This window comes from Sinohyriopsis cumingii, chromosome 4 (genome assembly GCF_028554795.1).
Source record: "Sinohyriopsis cumingii isolate HCF-2022 chromosome 4, ASM2855479v2, whole genome shotgun sequence".
Taxonomy (NCBI): domain Eukaryota; kingdom Metazoa; phylum Mollusca; class Bivalvia; order Unionida; family Unionidae; genus Sinohyriopsis; species Sinohyriopsis cumingii.
The window spans coordinates 91035510-91055149 of record NC_142964.1 but is presented as its reverse complement, the minus strand read 5'-3'; the positions used below and the strand labels follow the sequence as shown (position 1 = coordinate 91055149).

Sequence of the window (19640 nt, the reverse complement as noted above, 5' to 3'; positions counted from 1 at the left end):
TAGAACGAGTCAGTACACCATTCATGTTAGCACGTGTTTCAAAATGGATAGCAGAAGACCTAACGGTCCAAATGTTTTAATAACAGGCAAGTGCAAAATTTATATTATTATGAAGACTTATCTGTAGAAATATAAGTTACTGAAATAAACCAACTGTGCCCTTCATATAAGTGTGCTAAAATATATACGAGTTCAATTGATAAATAAATCGAATGAGCGAGGTCCTAATGTCGATAGAACAATCGGACAAGTTACTGATTCGGAAGATATGATGCAACACGTAATCAACCATTGCTACAGCCCATGTGGTAAATGTCTTGAGCCATGCAAACAAACTGCGAAAGAAGACAATGTTCCAAGAGCTAAATAATCATTCAGCATGATAGAAAGTCACCCTGTTTCACTACTTAAAGGGTGGTTAGGGACTGACTTATTTCATGGTTATAAACACCGAAATACATGTGTATTTGCCATACTAGTCATGAAAATAAATGTATTATGATTTACATATGTTTGACTAAAGATAAAAGCAAAATAAAACGTAAGTGATTTTTATACGAATTGTTTATCTTTTCCGATTTTTAGCACAACTCGTGTAATGAAATAACTAGGTCATACTAGTCCTACAATGTAATACATAGCACATGTTGGTTTTGTTTTAGTGCTATGTCTTGCTATCCAAATAACGGCCTTGTATAGCGTGTTCTGATGTCGTTGACATCAGAACGAGTAGTCAAAGTTTCAGGAATATCTTACACATTTGGTAACATATATCAACACTGTTCCACTAATTTATGTGTAATTAATATACTTACTGTGCTGTCTTTACCCTGGTGCAATGAAAATATGATAAAAGCAAATGGATGCATTTTCATGTTCCGTTGATGTACATTTAAATTTGTTGCAATGCGACGATAGTCGAGTTATGCCGAAGTATTTTTATGTAGGTTTATGTGGTATTCGGAGAACTCGCCCCAGAGTGGTTGGAGAAGTCGCCCCAATTGGTTGGAGAAGTCACCCCAAAACTTATAATCCAGATAACCTTTTTTATTACAGAATTAAGTCATCTTTTATGTGGTTCATATTTAGATATTTATATATATGCAGTCACAAAAGAGATATTAACTGGTAATCATAAAAAGCAATATCATAGTAATATTTCTAAGGATGAAATTAAGTCTTTATATAATCTAATGAATGACGACAATATTGTGATTAAAAAGGATGATAAGTCAGACACTATTATTATTATGAATCAAGATGATTGTGCTAAAGAAGTTGAATGTCAGTTAGAAATTAAATAAAAAATTTCAACATTCATTAATGAGATCACTAAAAATAATAATTCCATACATGAGGAATTTGATACTTTCCTTCTTAACATACGTTACACCTCAATTCTACATATTACCCAAAACTCATAAAAATCCTGACCATAATTTACCTTTAAATTTTCCAGGATGACCAATTATATCAGATTGTATTTCATATACTGAAAACCTAACAAAATTTATTAACAGTGTTTTACAACCTTTAATGAAATCACTTCCTTCATACATTAAAGATACAACTACATTCATTAAAAAGTTGAAGTCTATTCCACAGCTATCTAATAATTTCAATTCTGGTATCGTTAGATATAACATCACTATATACCAACATTCCACATGCAGATGGTATTGAAGCATGTAAATATTTTCTTGATAACAATCCTAATAATAGCACACAATCTACTGAAGATATTTGTAAAATAATAAAACTTATCTTGGAAAATAATTATGTTCAGTTTAATAATACGAATTACATACAAATAATGGAGATTACGACCCAGTTACTTTAAATAGAAGATATCGACCAGTGCATAAATAGTGACCACGTGATCTGACGTAATTTTCATTCGCAGAAATGAATGTAGTATCTAATGGGGATTTTCCACGAAGGTGGCACTACGAAAACCGGCTCAAAATGGCTGATGTTTACAGCAGGCGTCAAAAGGCGCTTCCATGCAAATGGAGTAGATTCATCAAAAGGCGCTTCCATGCGAACGGGGCCTCGATTGTATATGTACAGGCAGTAAGAGGTCCTCCTTTAACCATAAATATTGGGGTTGACATCTTTGGTTTTAGGACTAAGTTATAAATTACAAAAAGGTCTCCATTTCATTTATGATGAAAAAAGCAAAGATTAAGTTTAGAAATCCATAAATATAACCATAGATATTGGGGTTGACATCTTTGGTTGTAGGACCAAGTTATAAATTACAAAACGGTCTCCATTTTATTTATGATGAAAAGAGTAAAGATTAAGTTTAAAAGCCCATAGTTTATTTTCTGTACAGTTTGAAACCCTAGTGCTTAAATAAGAAGACCAGTGGGTTCTGCCAAGTAAGATTACTTCAGTAATGAGGAGGTGGGGTATTAAGATTGTTATGTATATTTGATTTAATTATATCTGATTTAATATATTTTTATTACGTGCTTTTGTAATGTAAATTTATTCACTAGGGAAGATACTTTTCTCAGAAAATAGTTTGACCGTGACTGTTCGTTTTATAAACACCAGGTGTTGATCTAGATCCTGACCTTGATTCAAAATTTGTAGCAACCACGTAAACAAGTTCTATTTTTATTTTACAATGATTGGTTGTTGTTGAGGTCATGATGGGTCTATGTGTAAACAATTTTTATTTTTTATTTCTTAGAGTAAAATGCTTGGTTTTCTTCGGGGCCACACTGGGTGGACCTGATCTTTAACAAATACCCAATTTCTTTGAGCTTCCCGAACATGATCATGTGACCCACTGTTTACGTTTTAGAAGATGATATAACCTTTGTTTTGGAGAATTATTCTCAGTTGCAGCTGGGTTTCTCTTACATTGGAAGTTATATGTTGTGCTGTTTTTAGTAATTTCAAATTACTTTGATTCAAGACTGCTTTGGTGGCCTAGTAGTTGTTAGGGTGTCCGCCTCAGATGCAGGAGGTTATGTATTCGATCCCCAGCCAAGTCATACCAAAGACTTACAAAAAAAATGGTACTAACAGCTGCCTCGCTTAGCGCTCAGCATTAAGAGGTTGGTGTTAGGACTGGTCGGCCTGGTATCAGGATAATGTGACTGGGTAGGACATCATGCTACATGTCTGTAGCATGATGCCCCAGTGCTAGACATCACTATAAACTGCCACACTGCAGACATCGTAGCGATATGACTGAAAAAGTGTTAAAGCTACATTAAAAATCCAAATCACACGCACACACACACACTTGGATTCAAAAGGATTAATTCTGTTATTTTTCTGGAAATATGTGTGCTCATGTGAAATTCTTGAATAAGGACAGCTTTTATAAAAATTTATTCAGCTATCCAAAACCGGAGGGATAATTCTTGTTTCAACAAAGAACTGCAGACTTCAAAATTACAGGTTACAGCATATTTCATCGTCTTCCATCTTGGATTCTTCGTCGGGATTCGAACTTGAAATCAGTAGAACGTTTTGTTATTAGGACTACAAAAATTTTATTCTTGGATTATTTTGGATTTGATTCTTTAAAACCGAAAGTTCATATTTTTTTATTTTTACAGAATGTTTAGAGGGTAATAAATTATTTTATTTTTTTCAAAGCTTGTTGTTTTCACTCTTTCTTGTGTTAATGTTTATTCGAGCCTAAACATGTGACATAAGAAGATTCAATACTTAAGGTACCATATTGCTATAAACAGAATTGATGCCATTTACCCATAACACATAGCATGCAGCACCATATTGCTTTTGGATAAACAGGACAACACTGGAGTATTCAAATTGTGAAGCTTATGCAAAACTATCTTGTGTAGTCTATGAACTTTGTTGCTTTGCTTATATTATTGTGTGCAAAGAATATTCCAGTGCTCAAAAAAATCTGACAGCCTGATGCCCAGGCACCTCTAATTTTAGATTGAGCCCATCCTGTATTCTGAGTGAGTGGAGGTGCCCATCGGGCTGGTTGAAAAAAAAATATTTTGCCTGAGGAAACTTTGATTATACAGTGCCAGATCACCACTGACCAATGTGAAATTGAGATCTGATTTTAATCAGATTGAAGCATGGCATGTCATGCTAAATATATGATTTTATGCTCCCAAATCCCCTGATGTGGTAGGTGTTTCAAGAAGACACTATTTTCAGTAATCTTCTAAAATAACCAAACAAAAAGAAAACAATCACTTTCAGTATATTCCTATTACATGTAGCATGTATAAACATCAACAGCCATGATTGGAGCTGATGTAAAACTATTCCTTGGGCAGTTTAAATAGCAGCAATTAAAGACAAAGAGGGTCAGATATAAACCATTTCACATATTACTTCATGGTGTAACAGTACCAGTTGTGCAATTCCAGGTGGGCAGGGCTTAAGGTGTAGGGAACATTGCATTCAGAAATAAAGAACAACACTAGCTGTGATTGGTGCATTATGTAGCACGATACCAATTGTTTTTCCATATACCTCAATGCTAATGTTTTGTGAAATAAATATACTTTTTATCCAACCTCAGCATGCATGTCACACACTGTCATAGAGAACAGTGCTAAATTGTCAATTTGACAAGGACAAAACCAGGTACTCCAGTGCATTTAAGAGAGATAACTCTGCTGGAACCAGATGGGTAAGATTTATCTAGTCACAACAGACAGTTTCAGCCATGTGTACCACATTTTTTAAAAATCATAAAAAATACAAAATATGATTTAGATATGAATTAACATAATCTCACATGTTGCCAAGAGGCACAACATTTTTTAAACCTAAAAAAAAAGTACAACTCTTACATAATGCACCAATCACAACTAGAGTTGTTCTTTATTTCTGAATGCAATGTTCCCTACACTTTAAGCCCTGCCCACCTGGACTTACACAATTGGTACCATTATACCTATAGCAAACCTTAATTTTTCCAATAACACTGGTCAACAGTGAAATCATTACTGACTTGAAAAGGCCCTAATCTGTAGTATTTTGGTGTGCCGAACACGAATATAACCGTGAAAAATTTGTATTGGCTCTCGTTTTGAAGATATTCATATACCTCATTTTCTATGTTTCACTGTGTAAATTTCTCCAGTAGGACTGCAGCAACATCCGGAATAATGATGTAACATTGCATAATACCATCATGCTCACATCATCCACAGTTGATTGCATCATTTTCTGATGCAATGCAATACTAATGCCATGCGGCTGCTGAAGTAAGTTGACGTCAGCAGTGTACTATACATGTGTAGGCCTATTATACTAATGCCAGGCGGCTGCTGAAGCTGACGTAAGCAGTGTACTATATAAAGCCCAATCAGATAGGTTCAGCATTTAAAATATTTTAGACGTTGTGCGAGACAGTTCAAGCTACTGTTACATAAAACTTATTATTTTATCCATTTACGTACAATAAAGAACAGTAATGCCTCGAAAGTGTGTTAATACCGCGGACAATTTTTGCTATATTTGTGGGGAAGTGACATTTGCCAACCAGAAGAAAAGTATCAATTCTCAAGTGAAGAAGGCATATCATCTTTACTTCGGATGCAAGGTTGGTGACCAAGACAAGCCTTGGGCTCCGCATATATGCTGTGCTACATGTACAACACAGCGTTCACAGTGGTTGAATTGCAAAAGGTCATCAATGCCGTTTGCAGTCCCAATGGTGTGGAGAGAGCCAAGCAACCACCTAAATGACTGTTACTTCTGCTTGGTTCCTCCTCTTTCCGGCGGAATAACGAAGCGAAAGAAGTCGAGAATAGTCTACCCAAACATTCCGTCTGCATTGAGACCAGTTCCACATGGTGAGGGACTTCCTATTCCAGAACCTCCAGCAGAATATTCTCTTGATTCATCTGACGAAGACAAAGGTGAGTCGACCTGTTCTTCTCCTGGTCCATCAGCATGCAGTGATCCAGATTTTCACTGTGGTGCATCATCAACCCCACACAGAATAACACAGGAAGAACTAAATGACCTGATTCGTGATTTGGACTTATCAAAGAACAAGGCAGAATTGCTAGGATCAAGACTCCAACAATGGAATCTTCTAGAAGAAGATGTCACAATTACTGCATATCGAAAGCGCCACCAGCAATTGGAGCCTTTCTTCAGAAAGGAAAGTAATCTGATATTCTGTTCCGATATTGAGGGCCTCATGAATGCTTTAAAAATCACTCATGACCCACAAGAATGGAGACTATTTGTGGACTCTTCGAAACTGAGTCTCAAGGCTGTGCTTTTGCACAATGGAAACATTCTTCCATCTATTCCAGTAGCGTATGCTGTCCACATGAAAGAGACATACGATAACTTAAGGCAGCTACTGAATTCCATTGAGTATAACAAGTACAGCTGGCACCTCTGTGGTGATTTGAAGGTAGTTGCCCTTTTAATGGGACTGCAGCAAGGATATACAAAATACATGTGTTTCTTATGCGAGTGGGATAGCCGAGCAAGGGAAATGCACTACATGAGGAAGGAATGGACTCACAGGCAGAATGTAGCCATTGGAGAGAAGAATATCCAACACCCAGCTCTGGTTGAGGCTCAGAAAATCTTGCTACCACCACTTCACATCAAACTAGGTTTGATGAAGAACTTCGTGAAAGCCATTGACCGGACTTTGCCAGCATTCCGATACCTGCATGAAAAATTCCCTCGACTCAGCGAAGCAAAGATTAAAGAGGGAGTTTTTGTGGGTCCTCAGATTCTAGAGCTTTTCAAAGATGACCGGTTCAACAACTTGCTGGAAGGTGACGCGAAACAAGCATGGAATGCTTTTCGCCTAGTTTCTACAAACTTCCTCGGAAATGTTAGGGCAGAAAACTATAAGGAACTAGTAGAAGACATGTTGATGAAGTATAAGAAACTTGGCTGCAATATGTCTCTAAAGATTCACTTCCTTCATTCCCATTTGGATTTCTTTCCTAGCAACTGTGGTATTGTTAGTGATGAACACGGCGAACGTTTTCATCAAGATATCGCAACAATGGAACAAAGATACCAGGGAAAATGGTCCACTACAATGCTGGCTGACTACTGCTGGACACTCCTCAGAGATGCTCCCGAACAGCTGTACAAGAGACAGGCGAAGAAATCTAAGATGTAGTCAATGACTTGATTTTTTATAGGTAGGCTATTACAGTTGACCTTTTACTATTGGAATGCATTTCGTTATGTAAACATTAATTTCTTGCAGATTACAAAAAAACTAGAGCCAATTTTGCAATTTGACTGTCATATTCGTGTTCAGCACATAAAAATTGATAAGAATTGACTAATTTTATTTCAGTAACATGACTTTTGTAAAAATTTGTTGTCCAGTGTAATCTGTGAAATAGTTCGGGACTGTATAAGTAAGTGCTTAGTCTCACTTGTGAAAAACAATTTTATGAGGTACTAAGCTATGTCTTGTATGAATGTGTATAGAAATGTCATTGAGCTGTTTTAACTCTTGTTTTCATACTTTTGCTTCACTAGCAAAATCATCTTTTGAAATAAAATGAATTCTTTTAACTATGGGTTGTGTCTTATTCCTATCAGCACTTATTGAACTTAACATGGGTGATATGGGATAAATCACATTATATCATATTATGTAATAACTAGGTCAAAGGGCAATGTACCAAACAGTATGTACCTTTCCTACTTCAAAAAGTACAATTCACCTAAAAGAAAGGAATCTATATTTGTTTGGTAGATGCAGAACTTAACATCAGAAACAGGTGGACATGACCCAGTCTTATTATTAAGTATAAGTTTTGAACTTTTTACACTGTCTGCAGATACACGAGGTCACTAACCCCCAGTCCTCACACAAAGGTCTACCTACCCCTCATCTTTATAACACAGATAGAAAGCTTCCATCCTTTGTGTTGTGAATAAAATTGATTCAGTAAGCCGATCAGTCACCAAATATAGTAGATCACAGCTTCTAAGTGGTTATGTTGGATTGGGGTGAAATTAGGGGAATAAAATACAGAAAAATGCCAAATCTAAACAATAAGTATAGCATGTCAAATGGAGTTAAAAACAGAAGGAATGTGTGAATCTAAAAATGAGATGTAGCTTATGATAAAGGAATTATAGGAGACAAAAGCAGAAAATTAGAAAATTGAGACATGAAAGTTTGATGACCTTACCTTGGATAATATATGGAGGCAGTGCCCCATAGGTCCAAGGACAGCCCAAAGGCACCTGTACTGTAACATCCCTTACAGGCACCAAAATCTCGGGTGAAGTGGTGTTCATTCCCATCTAATATAAAAGGGTGAATAATGTAGATAATATAGATGCATACGATTTATATTTTTTCTACACAAGAAATTAATAATAATATACATAAAAATACCTGAACCAAACAAAACATACTTTATTAGTTTTTAAACTTGTAAACTTTACTGTGAGAAATTATTAAATTGCTTCTACTTACATCTGCATTAAGACTGAGGGCTAATACAATACTTCACAAATCTTCTCTTTATTTTCCTGACCAGTCACTGAAAATGTGAGTTTTATTTCGTATAAAACTTTTATAACTGTCGTTCATTAACAAGAAATATACAAAATGTAAGAACTTTATTGAATAGTTCCGATATTTGTCTCTTACAAGAATTGTGGCTTCTCGACAGTGAGTTAGACTTTCTCTCATCCGTACACGACGAGTTCTATGGATTGGGGGAATCGCTGATCAAATCTTCTAAAGATATTCATACATGTAGACCTTACGGGGGTGTCGGGGTACTATATCGTAGATCTCTCGCAAGCATTATAGAAGTACAACACCTCGATGATCCCAGATTAATGGGTATTACTATCCATATGGGGGATTCCTCTTTGCTTTTTGTCAATATCTATTTACTTGTGATCTTGTGGAAAATTTTGGGGAATTTGTAGATTATTTGGGCAAAATTAATTCTCTTGTAGAAAATGCTAATACTCTAAATGCTTATGTAGTAGGAGATTGGAATACAAATATGCTCAAATCCACTCCCTTTGGAGATGAACTTCGTCTATTTTGTGACAAATATGGTTATATCATATCAGACTTAAAACTAATAGTAGACCACACAACAAATTTTACGTATGTCAGTGATTCACACAATACAGTGTCTTGGTTGGATCACTGTGTCTCTACACAGTCCGCTCATTCTGCTATAAGTGATATGAGAATACTTCACACCCTAGTAGGGTCCAACCATCCTCCTACTTTAATGACTATTAAGACTGATCTACTTCCCAGATTTGATTCTTGCCCCATTGAACTCTTAAACTTGAAATACAACATCAATTGGTCAGACCTTACTTCTGATGAAAAACTGAATTATCCTCAGACATCTGCATTCTTATTAAGCAAGATCGAGATCCCACATTGTGTTGCAATATGTAATGACCACGGCTGCACTAACCAGGTGCATATGAAACAGATAAATGAATTATACACTGATGTTGTAAAAGTTTTGTCGAACTCTGGTAATAGCTTGACTAGTAAATCCAAATGCGGTCACCGGGTTATACCAGGCTGGAATGACTGTGTCAAAGAACTACATGAATTTGCACGAAATACTCACCTTATGTGGCGTGATCATGGTAAACCTCGTCACGGCCATCTCAGTAACCAAATGCACCAAACAAGAGCTCAATTTAAGTATGCTCTTAGATTATGTAAGAAGGAGGAAGTAAAACATAAAGCAGACTTGCTAGCACAAAAATTTGAAAATGTCAACCAACGTGAATTCTGGAAGCAAGTTAAACAAAATGCTACGACAACTTCCAATAAACTACCAATTTGCATTGATGGGAACCATGGTCAGAAAAATATATACAGCATGTGGAAAAATCGTTTTGAAGACTTACTCAATAGTGTTAAAAATGAATCGAATAAGAAGCATGTGCTTTCAGCATTGAATACCCATTCTGCTCATATTAAGGTAATCACATTATCTGAGATCCAAAGTGCAGTTACAAGATGAAATGGTGGTAAATGTCCAGGATCAGATTTTTTATATGTAGAACATTTTAAATTTTCAAATACTAGACTTCATATGCTGTTGATGATTTTATTTAATTGTATGTTTGTGCAACACTTTGTACCAGATGATTTCACAAAAGTTACAATTATACTGCTCTAAAGAGCAAAATTGGTAACCTGATGGACAAAAATAAATACAGACCAGTAGCTCATACGACTATTATTTCAAAAATATTTTAATGATCATACTGCAAAGATGTGAAGTCACAGTCTCCGATAATCAGTTTGGTTTTAAAAAATATTAACAGATTTATGCATATATGCTATTAAGGAAACTGTTAGCTATTATGTAGAACATGGCAGCCCAGTGTTTGCATGTTTTTTAGACGCTAGCAAGGCATTTGATAGGGTCAAACACAGGACACTCTTTAAAAAGTTGATTGATATTAAAATACCTGTCTACATAGTTCATACTTCAGTTAACTGATATGGCAAACAGTTGTTTTGTGTGTGATAGGTTAGTGTAATATCCACCACTTTCTGTGTAACCAATGAGGTGAGGCAGGGGGGTATTCTTTCTCCTTTGTTATAATATATATATATATATATATATATATATATATATATATAGATGAGTTAAATCGTAAGATCGGTCAGTGTTACGTGGGGTTACGTCTACCACCAAATGCGTTGTTTCTTAACAATTTTAGTTTTGCTGATATGTCATTGATAAGTCCTTCTATCACAGGTTTAAGGAAATTATTAAAGATATGTGAACAATACGCATTTGAGAATGATATCATCTATAATACAAAAAAATTAGTATGCATGGTCTTTCAGCCAACTTCTTTCAAATTACCATCTCCTCCCCCTGTACATCTTAATGGCAATGCTCTGACATATGTCAACAGTTGTAACTATTTGGGTCATATTTTGAAATCTAATTGGTCGGATAATGAAGATATGATGAGACATTACCAATTTTTGTGTACTCGAACAAACATGTTTCTACGTAAATTTAAGAATTGTTCATTGAATATTAAAATTAGATTATTCAAATCTTATTGCTGCACTATGTATTGTGCTCCTCTGTGGACAAACTTTAGTGAATGTATGAAAAGAAAACTAGTTATTGGTTATAATAATAGTCTCTATTAGGTCTTCCTAGGTGGAACAGTGCCTCCAACATGTTTGTAAATTATAATATATTCAATTTTGATGAAGTAATGAGAAAGTATGTTTTCTCAATGATGACAAGAATATCTAATAGTAAGAACTGTATATTGAAATCTCTTTGGAACTATAACATTCATTTAAATTCTCATTATTAGTAGATGTAACAAATTACTCTTTAAATGTGCCATTTAATTTCATTCTTAACAATGCATGGCACAGTTAATTGTTCCAGATGTATCTATATATTTGTATGTATGATATATATATATTTGTTCTTTTATGTTTACAGTGTTTTTACTTTATAATTATATTTTAATTTAGAGGTATGGATTTTGTAGTCTGAAATAAAGAATTCTTATCTTATAAATTATGTCTGGTATAAGGGAGATAACTGAATGATATACATAAGGTGTGGTGTTGTTAATTACTGCAATATATTATCCATGTAATATAGACGAGTTCATGAACACGTGCATTAACTTCAATGCAATTAAATTATCCAAAAATACATTACTGATAAAGTGAGAACCTACAATTCAGGCTTCTGTGTGCAGTGGAGACATCAAGAGTGATGTAATTTTGCTTTGTGATATGATGTGACTTTTTTATATCAAATAGTTACTGTTCTCCACAATGCTGGCATGTGGAGTGCAGCCTTCCATAAACATGCAGATATGGTCCCATGCCAATTTGGATTCTTGTGAAAGGATGCAAAGTTCGAAGAACTGTGTGGACTTGAATGGAAGGAATGGGCCATCTGTGACTAGTATGGTTATCACTCTGGAATGTTTAATCTAATATGGAAATTCCACAAGAACAGCCGGACAGTAATAAATAGAATTAATTGAAAGTCAATAGTAGGTTACAACTGGGCTTATAAAAGTGTCAATGGGAAATGCTGACTTAAGATAACTGCTTGTCTGTTGGTATACCCTGCTACTTCAACAAAAGAGAATGCAAATAAACTTCTCTAAATAAAACTGCATGAACAATTTCAAGGCAGGAAAGTGTGGAAAAAAAATGGACAATTAGAGCAGGACAATTAAAATCAAAGTGGGAAGGAATACCATATCTGTAATAAATTACTACCAGAACATCCTACATCATACAAGTGATTTATCCAAAAGTGTATTTCGAGTGTTCTCCATCCTGGTTTATGGCATGCCATACAAGAACATGATAGTTGATTTGTCATTTTTTGCAGGTAAAATAGTCAATATTTGGCCAAAATCAACTGTGTTATGTTTACATAACTTATTTTTTTGCATGTATTCCAATCTAGCAGCTGACAACACAGACATAAAGGCATCAGACAACACAAGTCTATATCTGCCATAGCTATAGTTATCAAAAGTCCCCATCCAAAGCCAACTTGTGCTATTTTCTGAAGATTTCATACATTTTGTTCTTAAAAGACTTTCAATATTCGACCGAAACTGTTCAGCATCCATTTGTTTTCCTACATCAAACTAGTACAGTTCATAAATGCCCCCCACATGTATGCGTTTCTATGGATACACTGTGAGGCTGTTCTTCCCAGCATTGGCTGACAATAGCTAGATGTGTTTTAACTGCAATGGGTGAGCCCATTGTGCTAATTTGCATAGGTAGGATCAGGGTGTGGAACAACCTATTATAGGTAAATCAAAGAGTTTCGATGTGTGTACAAGAACAAAGCTGTTACATACTGCCTTGAATGAGAATGTGTAAGCCATATGTATTATATTTTTGACAAGTTTGTGAACAGTGGCATTGTTTCTTTGAAGTCGGATTTTACTGCATATATAGAATGCAAAGCATGATCATTTCAATTGTTGGAATAATGTTGAAGTTTAATTCATTTTTTAAGCAGATTTGTAACAAAGCAATTAGCTATCAGCAAAGCCCAACAAAGATACATTTCAGAACTCGTGCTTGACGAGTTATACTTTGAATACTAATGACACTTGCATTACCTTCAAACCACTTTGAACCCTATAGAATTTATATTTGAACTGTACAGTGTAGCTATTGCAATGTTGTGTGACAATATTAAAAAAAGGAGAAATTTTGGGAATGTGGAAATTGGAAAAATGGGCATGTGGCATTTCAGTCAGTTTATTTAAGTCATCAGGGCAAGGTCTGTGTCTGACAATTTTGTTTCTTTGAGCACTGTATTGATACAATAAAACCATATTTAGCAAACAAAAAAAGACTGGTTTTATTGCCTCTTTGTTCTCTAGGTGAGATTCATTATCTGTTGGCTGAAAAGTTGTTGATTTTATTGCTTGATTTAATAAAAACACCAATAAAACTCCCATTCAAAAGTAACCTACATCAAATGTTATAAATTGCATCGTGTTTTTGCTCTTCCTAGTTTCAGTATGATTACAAATATCCGTTTCAGAATTGTTATATTTATTATCTTTTTAAAATTTTTGTGTAAATTTATATATTTCGTAATTCTCCTAATGGCTTTCTTTTCTTGTAATCGGTTACTTTTTGTTTGCTTGTTCATTTATTCTTGAGTCTGCTGGAATCCATGTTTGTAATCTGTTTCTGATCAATCTTTGAATATATCCATGAACCATATATATCTATGAGGTGATCTTGCATGGGATTGGCTGGTTAATACTGCTCCAGAAGCATTAATTCGTATCCAGTTTTAATCAGAATTTGACTATGGGGGTATATCATAAAAGATCATGGGCAGCTTTGAAAAGTAGCAAAGCCAATTGCTTTAAAGGAGGCGATCTTGTATCAAATTTAGCTTTTTACCATTCATGAAGCCGTATGTTTGCTTTGTTGGGTTTATTATCATCAAAATGAAGATGGCTTTGATTATGAGCATGCGACTGCGCATTTAGAAAGCACTTTTGCCAAGATGAACTTCACACAATAAATATTAAGAGATGTAATTTACATTGATCTGCATAGTGAAATTGTCAAGTTATGTTGGCCAGCTAAATGATGTATGGTCCACATAGTCTTCATTTTTATATAAAAGCTGTCGTGCTATGGGTATAATGAGGGGAAGCAAATTTATCACCATTCTTCCAGTTTATGTTATTATTGATTGATCAACTTTCCTTTTTTTCCCTCCAAAAACCAGGTACTCCAGGCACAGGGAAGACAACTTTAGGAGCAGAGTTGGCCCAGAGGACTGGTTTAAACTATATCAATGTCGGAGATCTTGCAAAACAGGAGGAGTTATATGAAGGATGGGATGCCCAGTACCAGTGTCCTGTATTGGACGAAGATAGGGTGGGTGATAAAAAAAAAAAAACGCAACCAAACTTTATCTCTCTTTTCTTCAATTTTATTCCCATTGTTTCACAGAATCATTTTGATAGTTTCATTTCATACTTACTAATGTCTTTGAGTTATCTTCAGTGGAAGTTACAGAAGTCCAGTAAAATTTGTCCATGTGCTGGAAAAAATTAAGGACTGTTGGTATTCGTGTACGGACAAACTGTACAATGAGTTTTAAGTTTTGAAAGTCAACTTTCTCAGCATTATGCACAATCACAGTATGGCTTTTTAGAACATCAAACAGTTACATGGTTTTCTTGCACTGGTTACATGTCACATTTTCTTTTTCAAGGGAGCTAATCCATTTGAATTTACTTTGGCAGGGTTAAACACAACTTTTGTAAAGACATCGGCATTGTCAGTAGAAGAAATATTGGAAGTCAGTGAGAGACATTAGACCGTGACATTTTCGTAAACATAGGAGCCCCACCTGCAAAAGTTGCAGTCCCCTCCTAGAAAACTTGCATATTAGAAGAACTGTTAATTGCTGTTGAGTTTAATTTATGCATTCTTTATAACACTGACATAAGGCTCTTGTTTGTCCATTAGAGTGAGACTGAATTTTGTCAATCCAAGAAAATGTCTTATTCCAAACATTAAGTCAGGCATCACACACTTTCTTACACTTGCAACTTTAGCATTCTGATGAAACTCATTACAATCTTCGTCAATTTGCCATTTAATCCAAAAATACTTATCCAAATTTGGGAATGGCATTTTGTCTGAGTCTCAACATGTCTTGATTCCGAGGTCACGTGCATTACTTATTCAACTACACTCGGAAATGAACACATAAAGAAAGCTAAAGTTGATGTACCCTGATAATGTCAACATGTACATCAAGGGGTCTTTCAGCCACTGAATTCTGTCGTTGTAAATAGAAGCACATTTTCCCATCCAGCTTCCAAAGTCTTTGAACTTACCGCCCTTCTTTTGCATCATGTTATTTTGATGTACTCTTATAATGGCAACGTGTACATCGGGTGTTTTTTTTTTTTTAGCCACTGAATTCATCATTTTTATCAGCACAGCTAATTGATCAACACATTTTCCCTCTAAGCAGCTGGCTGAAGCATGACTGTCAGGTCTATGAATTTTGCCACTCAGTATTACATGCATATGGTGTACTTCTGCCTAAGTGATTTTCTGCATCCCAGATAAAAAATTGCTGTCCAAATACGAGTGATTAAGCGTTTTAGAGACCTGATTGACTACTTTCATGTCCAGGTTTAAGTATCCAGACTTGTGAGTGTTGGTTGCAGGTCATAAAAGCTGGTTGTCAGCTACTCCCATCAGCATTACCCATATATTCAATTACAGTGAGTATATGCCAGTTTTTGCCAGGAAAATTTGTCCTTGTACTGGAAAAAATTAATGACTGTTGGTATTCGTGTACCGACAAACTGTAAAATAAGTTTTAAGTCTTGACACTTAACCTTGCCGACTTTGATCATTGATTGACAACAGCAACACAGTACTTGAAAACAAGTTGGCTTATCTCTGTGATGGATTCAGGTGGCATAATGGTATTATAATAATAATAATAATAATAATAATGAGGACATTGTGTAGTGCCTAATCTTTAGAAGCTCTAAGAGCTTTACAACATTAGACAACACCTGTAACATAAAAAAACCATATATAATGATATTATTTCAGAAAACAATCACCATGAAATTAGAAAACATAAAAACATGCTGTAAATATTTAAGGTAGGGAACATTATTAGGTCTTTAAGTTTGTTCTTGCAGTCGAAATAAGTGAGTTTTAAGAGCACTCTTGAATGGGATCACTGTGTCTTTGTGTCTGAGTTCAGTGGGCAATTCATTCCATTGCTGGGCCCTGGTATGCAAAAGAACTTTGTCCATATGACTTCGTTTTCGTAGTGGGAATAATGAGTATACGATTGTCAGAAGATGAGCATAAGTATCTTGCTGGTGTGTACACATGGGTGAGGTCAGATAGGTATGTTGGACTGGAGTCCAGCAGTGAAACGTAGGACAGAGAACAAATTTTGTGTTTGATTCTGGATCGAATGGATAGCCAGTGTAGGGTACAGAGCAGCGGGGAGGTGTGCTGTGATCATGGTACTCTAAGTATCATCTGAGCAGCTGTGTTTTTAACTTTCTGAAGTTTTTGGAGTAGATATTGAGATGAACCAGACAGAATGAGTTACAATAGTCCAGTCTTGAAAGTACTAATGAACACACAAGTGTTTTAGTGGCATCATCTGAAAGATATTTGCGAATGGAGCTGATGCATCACAGCTCAAGATATGCAGCCTTACATATGTTGATGACATGTTGGTGCAACGTGAGAGAACTGTCCAGAGTGGCACCTAGGTTTCATACTGATTGTGTGAATTTAATGTTGGTGTTATGATATGTATTGTTTGATATTTATTGAGGTAAATGATGTGACTGAGAAGGTCTTTGTGTTGTGATCAGAATGGCCTCAGTTTTATCATCATTCATCTGTAGCTTGTTACATGTCATCCATGATTTCACATCAGAAATGCACTTCTACACCTTGGATGGTAGCATCAGCTTCAGTTGGGTGGCTAGAGTTGTATATTTGGGTGTTGTCAGCGTACAATTGGTGAGACACTGGATGATGATCTATGACACTTGAGAACAGCTGAGTGTATAGAATGAAGAGAACAGGTCCAAGAGCACACCCCAGTGGAACACCGCAACATAGATTAACTGGGCTGGAGTGTATTCCATTTGCAGACACAATTTGTGTCCTGCTGACCAAGTAGGACTTGAACCACAGCAAGGCAGTATCATGAATGCTAAATATGCTGGAGACGGTGAAGCAATATATCATGGTGTATTGTGTCAAATACAAATCAAGGAGGGTGAGGACTAATCTTTCCGCTATCCAAAGCAGAGAGAATGTCATTAACTACTTTTAAAAGAGTAGTTTCAGTACTGTGGCAAGGGTGCTATGCAGATTGTACATTGCTAAAAAGACTGTTTGAATTCAGATGAGATAGAAGTTGGGATAGAACAACCTTTTCTAAGATTTTTTTATGAATGGGAGATTAGTAACTGGGCGGTAGTTCTTTAAATCATTATGGTCGAGTGTTTGTTTCTTCAGCAGAGGCTTTACAGTGGCAGTTTTGAAAAATGATGGAATTCCCCGGATGAGAGAGAGGTAGTGAAGGCAATACTGGATCTAAGCACTCAAGCAGCAGTGATTTTAGAATTGGATCAAGTTCACATGACTTTGGTGCACTCTTCATCATAATTGTATGTACTAAATCCATAGAGACAGTTTCCAATGCTGCTAATGGTTGCTGCTGAAATTCTGTATTCCAACTGTATGGTGACGACAAGTTAATTGAAATTGTGTTGTCAAGCTTATCTCTAATGGTTTGTACTTTGCAAACAGGTCCGGAAGGTCAACTAGAGAGAAGGTAGTTGGAAGTGGTGTACATTAGTTCCTTGACATTAGCTTGTTAGTAATCTCGAAGAGCTCTTTTCAGCTGGAACTTTCCATGATCTTAGTACTGTAGTGGGCTGATTTTGATGCATGGACTATGTTTGTGACGTTCTTCTTGGGGGCTTCATAGATTTGCTTATGAATAGTGAGTCTGGTGGAAAGCCAAAGCTTCTCAGCTTACGGCAGTCTCTTTTAGCAGTGCGAAGCTGGTCCCTAACAGATCGAGAACACTTTTGAATTGATACTCTGCACTTGGTGGCTGGGGCGTGTTTGTCGAGCAGTGAACACAGGCAGTTATCAAGCTGTTCTGCTGTAGGAGGTAGGCAAGTTGTTATGTTTGCTTGGATGTCATGCATTAGTTTAGTTCTATTTATTATACTGAGGTTTCTCTTAGTAGCAAATGAAGGTGGAGGGTTAGGGACTGACATGTCAAGATGGCATATAATGCAGAGGTGATCTGATGCAAGTATGTACGGTATATAACTCTGCCTTCTTAGTCTGTTAAAATAGACAACTTAGAGTTAGGACTTGAGTTCCCATGGTCATCAAATTACTGAAATATAGTATTGGATTGCTGCTGCAGTTTAGCAACTATCATCATCATCATCATCAGTCACGTAGTCTGGAAGACCGCTGGGGCGCCGCACACGACCTAACAACCAGCTTTCTCAGTGAGTCGCTCAGTGTCAAGCCTGTCCACTCTCGAATGTTCACTTCCCACCTCTTTCTTTGCCTGCCTCTCTTTCTTCTTCCTTGTACAGTGCCTTGTAGGATTGTCTTGGCAAGTCCTGATGATTGTGATGATGTATTCCATTTGCAGACACAATTTGTGTCCTGCTGACCAAGTAGGACTTGAACCACAGTAAGGCTGTATCATGAATGCTAAATATGCTGGAGACAGTGAAGCAATATATCATGGTGTATTATGTCAAATACAAATCAAGGAGGGTGAGGACTAATCTTTCCGCTACCCAAAGCAGAGAGAATGTCATTAACTACTTTTTCAGACTGTCGTTCTGAACCAGTCCCCTATGCTGCAGTTGAAGTATACTGCACTGGTGGCCTTGTCATAAGTGCTCTATTACCGTGATGAGGTTGGCATTGATGTTGTACAGTCTCATGGTCGCCCACAAGGCTGCATGCCCTACCCTGTCAAATCCCTTCTAGAAATCCACAAAGACGTGGTACAGATCTTGCTGGTTTTGGAGGTACTTCTCACAAAATATCCTGAGGTTGAAGATCTCTCTGTTGAGCTGCACCCTGCTATGAAGCCCGCTTGCAACTTGGCAGTGATCTTTTCAGCCTGTGGTTTTAGTCTGCTCAGCAGTATCATTAAGATGACTGGATGGCTTAAAAGACTGATCGACACTGTTGCCAGTTGCCTCTTTTGGGGAGGGTGATTATCAGTGATTGGGTCCATGGCGATGGCCATACTCCTGTTTGCCAGATCTTGTTGCAGATGTATGTGAGGGCGCTAATCATTGCTTCTCCCCAGCTTGGATTAGTTCTGCTGGGATGTTGTCCACTCCTGCTGACTTAACACTTTTTAAGTGATCTCGCTGCGGCTTCTACTTCTTCGCTTATGATATCGTGGTTGTCAGTGTTAGTTGATGGAGGGATGTTCAGTACCTCCGGATCTATTGTGGCTTGGTGGTTGTAAAGTTCTGCGCAGTACTCTGTCCATCTTTTCAGAATATCTTTTTTTACTGTGAGGCAGGTTCCTGCTTTCTCCCGTAAGGAG

At 36.4% G+C, this 19640-nt stretch overlaps 1 protein-coding gene across 2 annotated transcripts in view; it reads left to right on the top strand.

Annotated features, from left to right (window-relative positions):
• The window catches only part of LOC149801660 (adenylate kinase isoenzyme 6-like), a 55836-nt gene continuing 36196 nt past the window's right edge, over positions 1–19640 (top strand). Inside the window, exons 1-2 of one of the 2 annotated variants that reach the window (XM_089955929.1) lie at positions 1–86; positions 14253–14404. In XM_089955929.1, coding sequence (XP_089812055.1) covers positions 44–86; positions 14253–14404 — 195 coding nt within the window. In that variant the 5' untranslated portion in view covers positions 1–43. Of the gene's footprint in view, positions 87–12797; positions 12868–14252; positions 14405–19640 lie in introns of those variants that run through there. The other variant, XM_089955930.1, reaches the window with a different exon arrangement.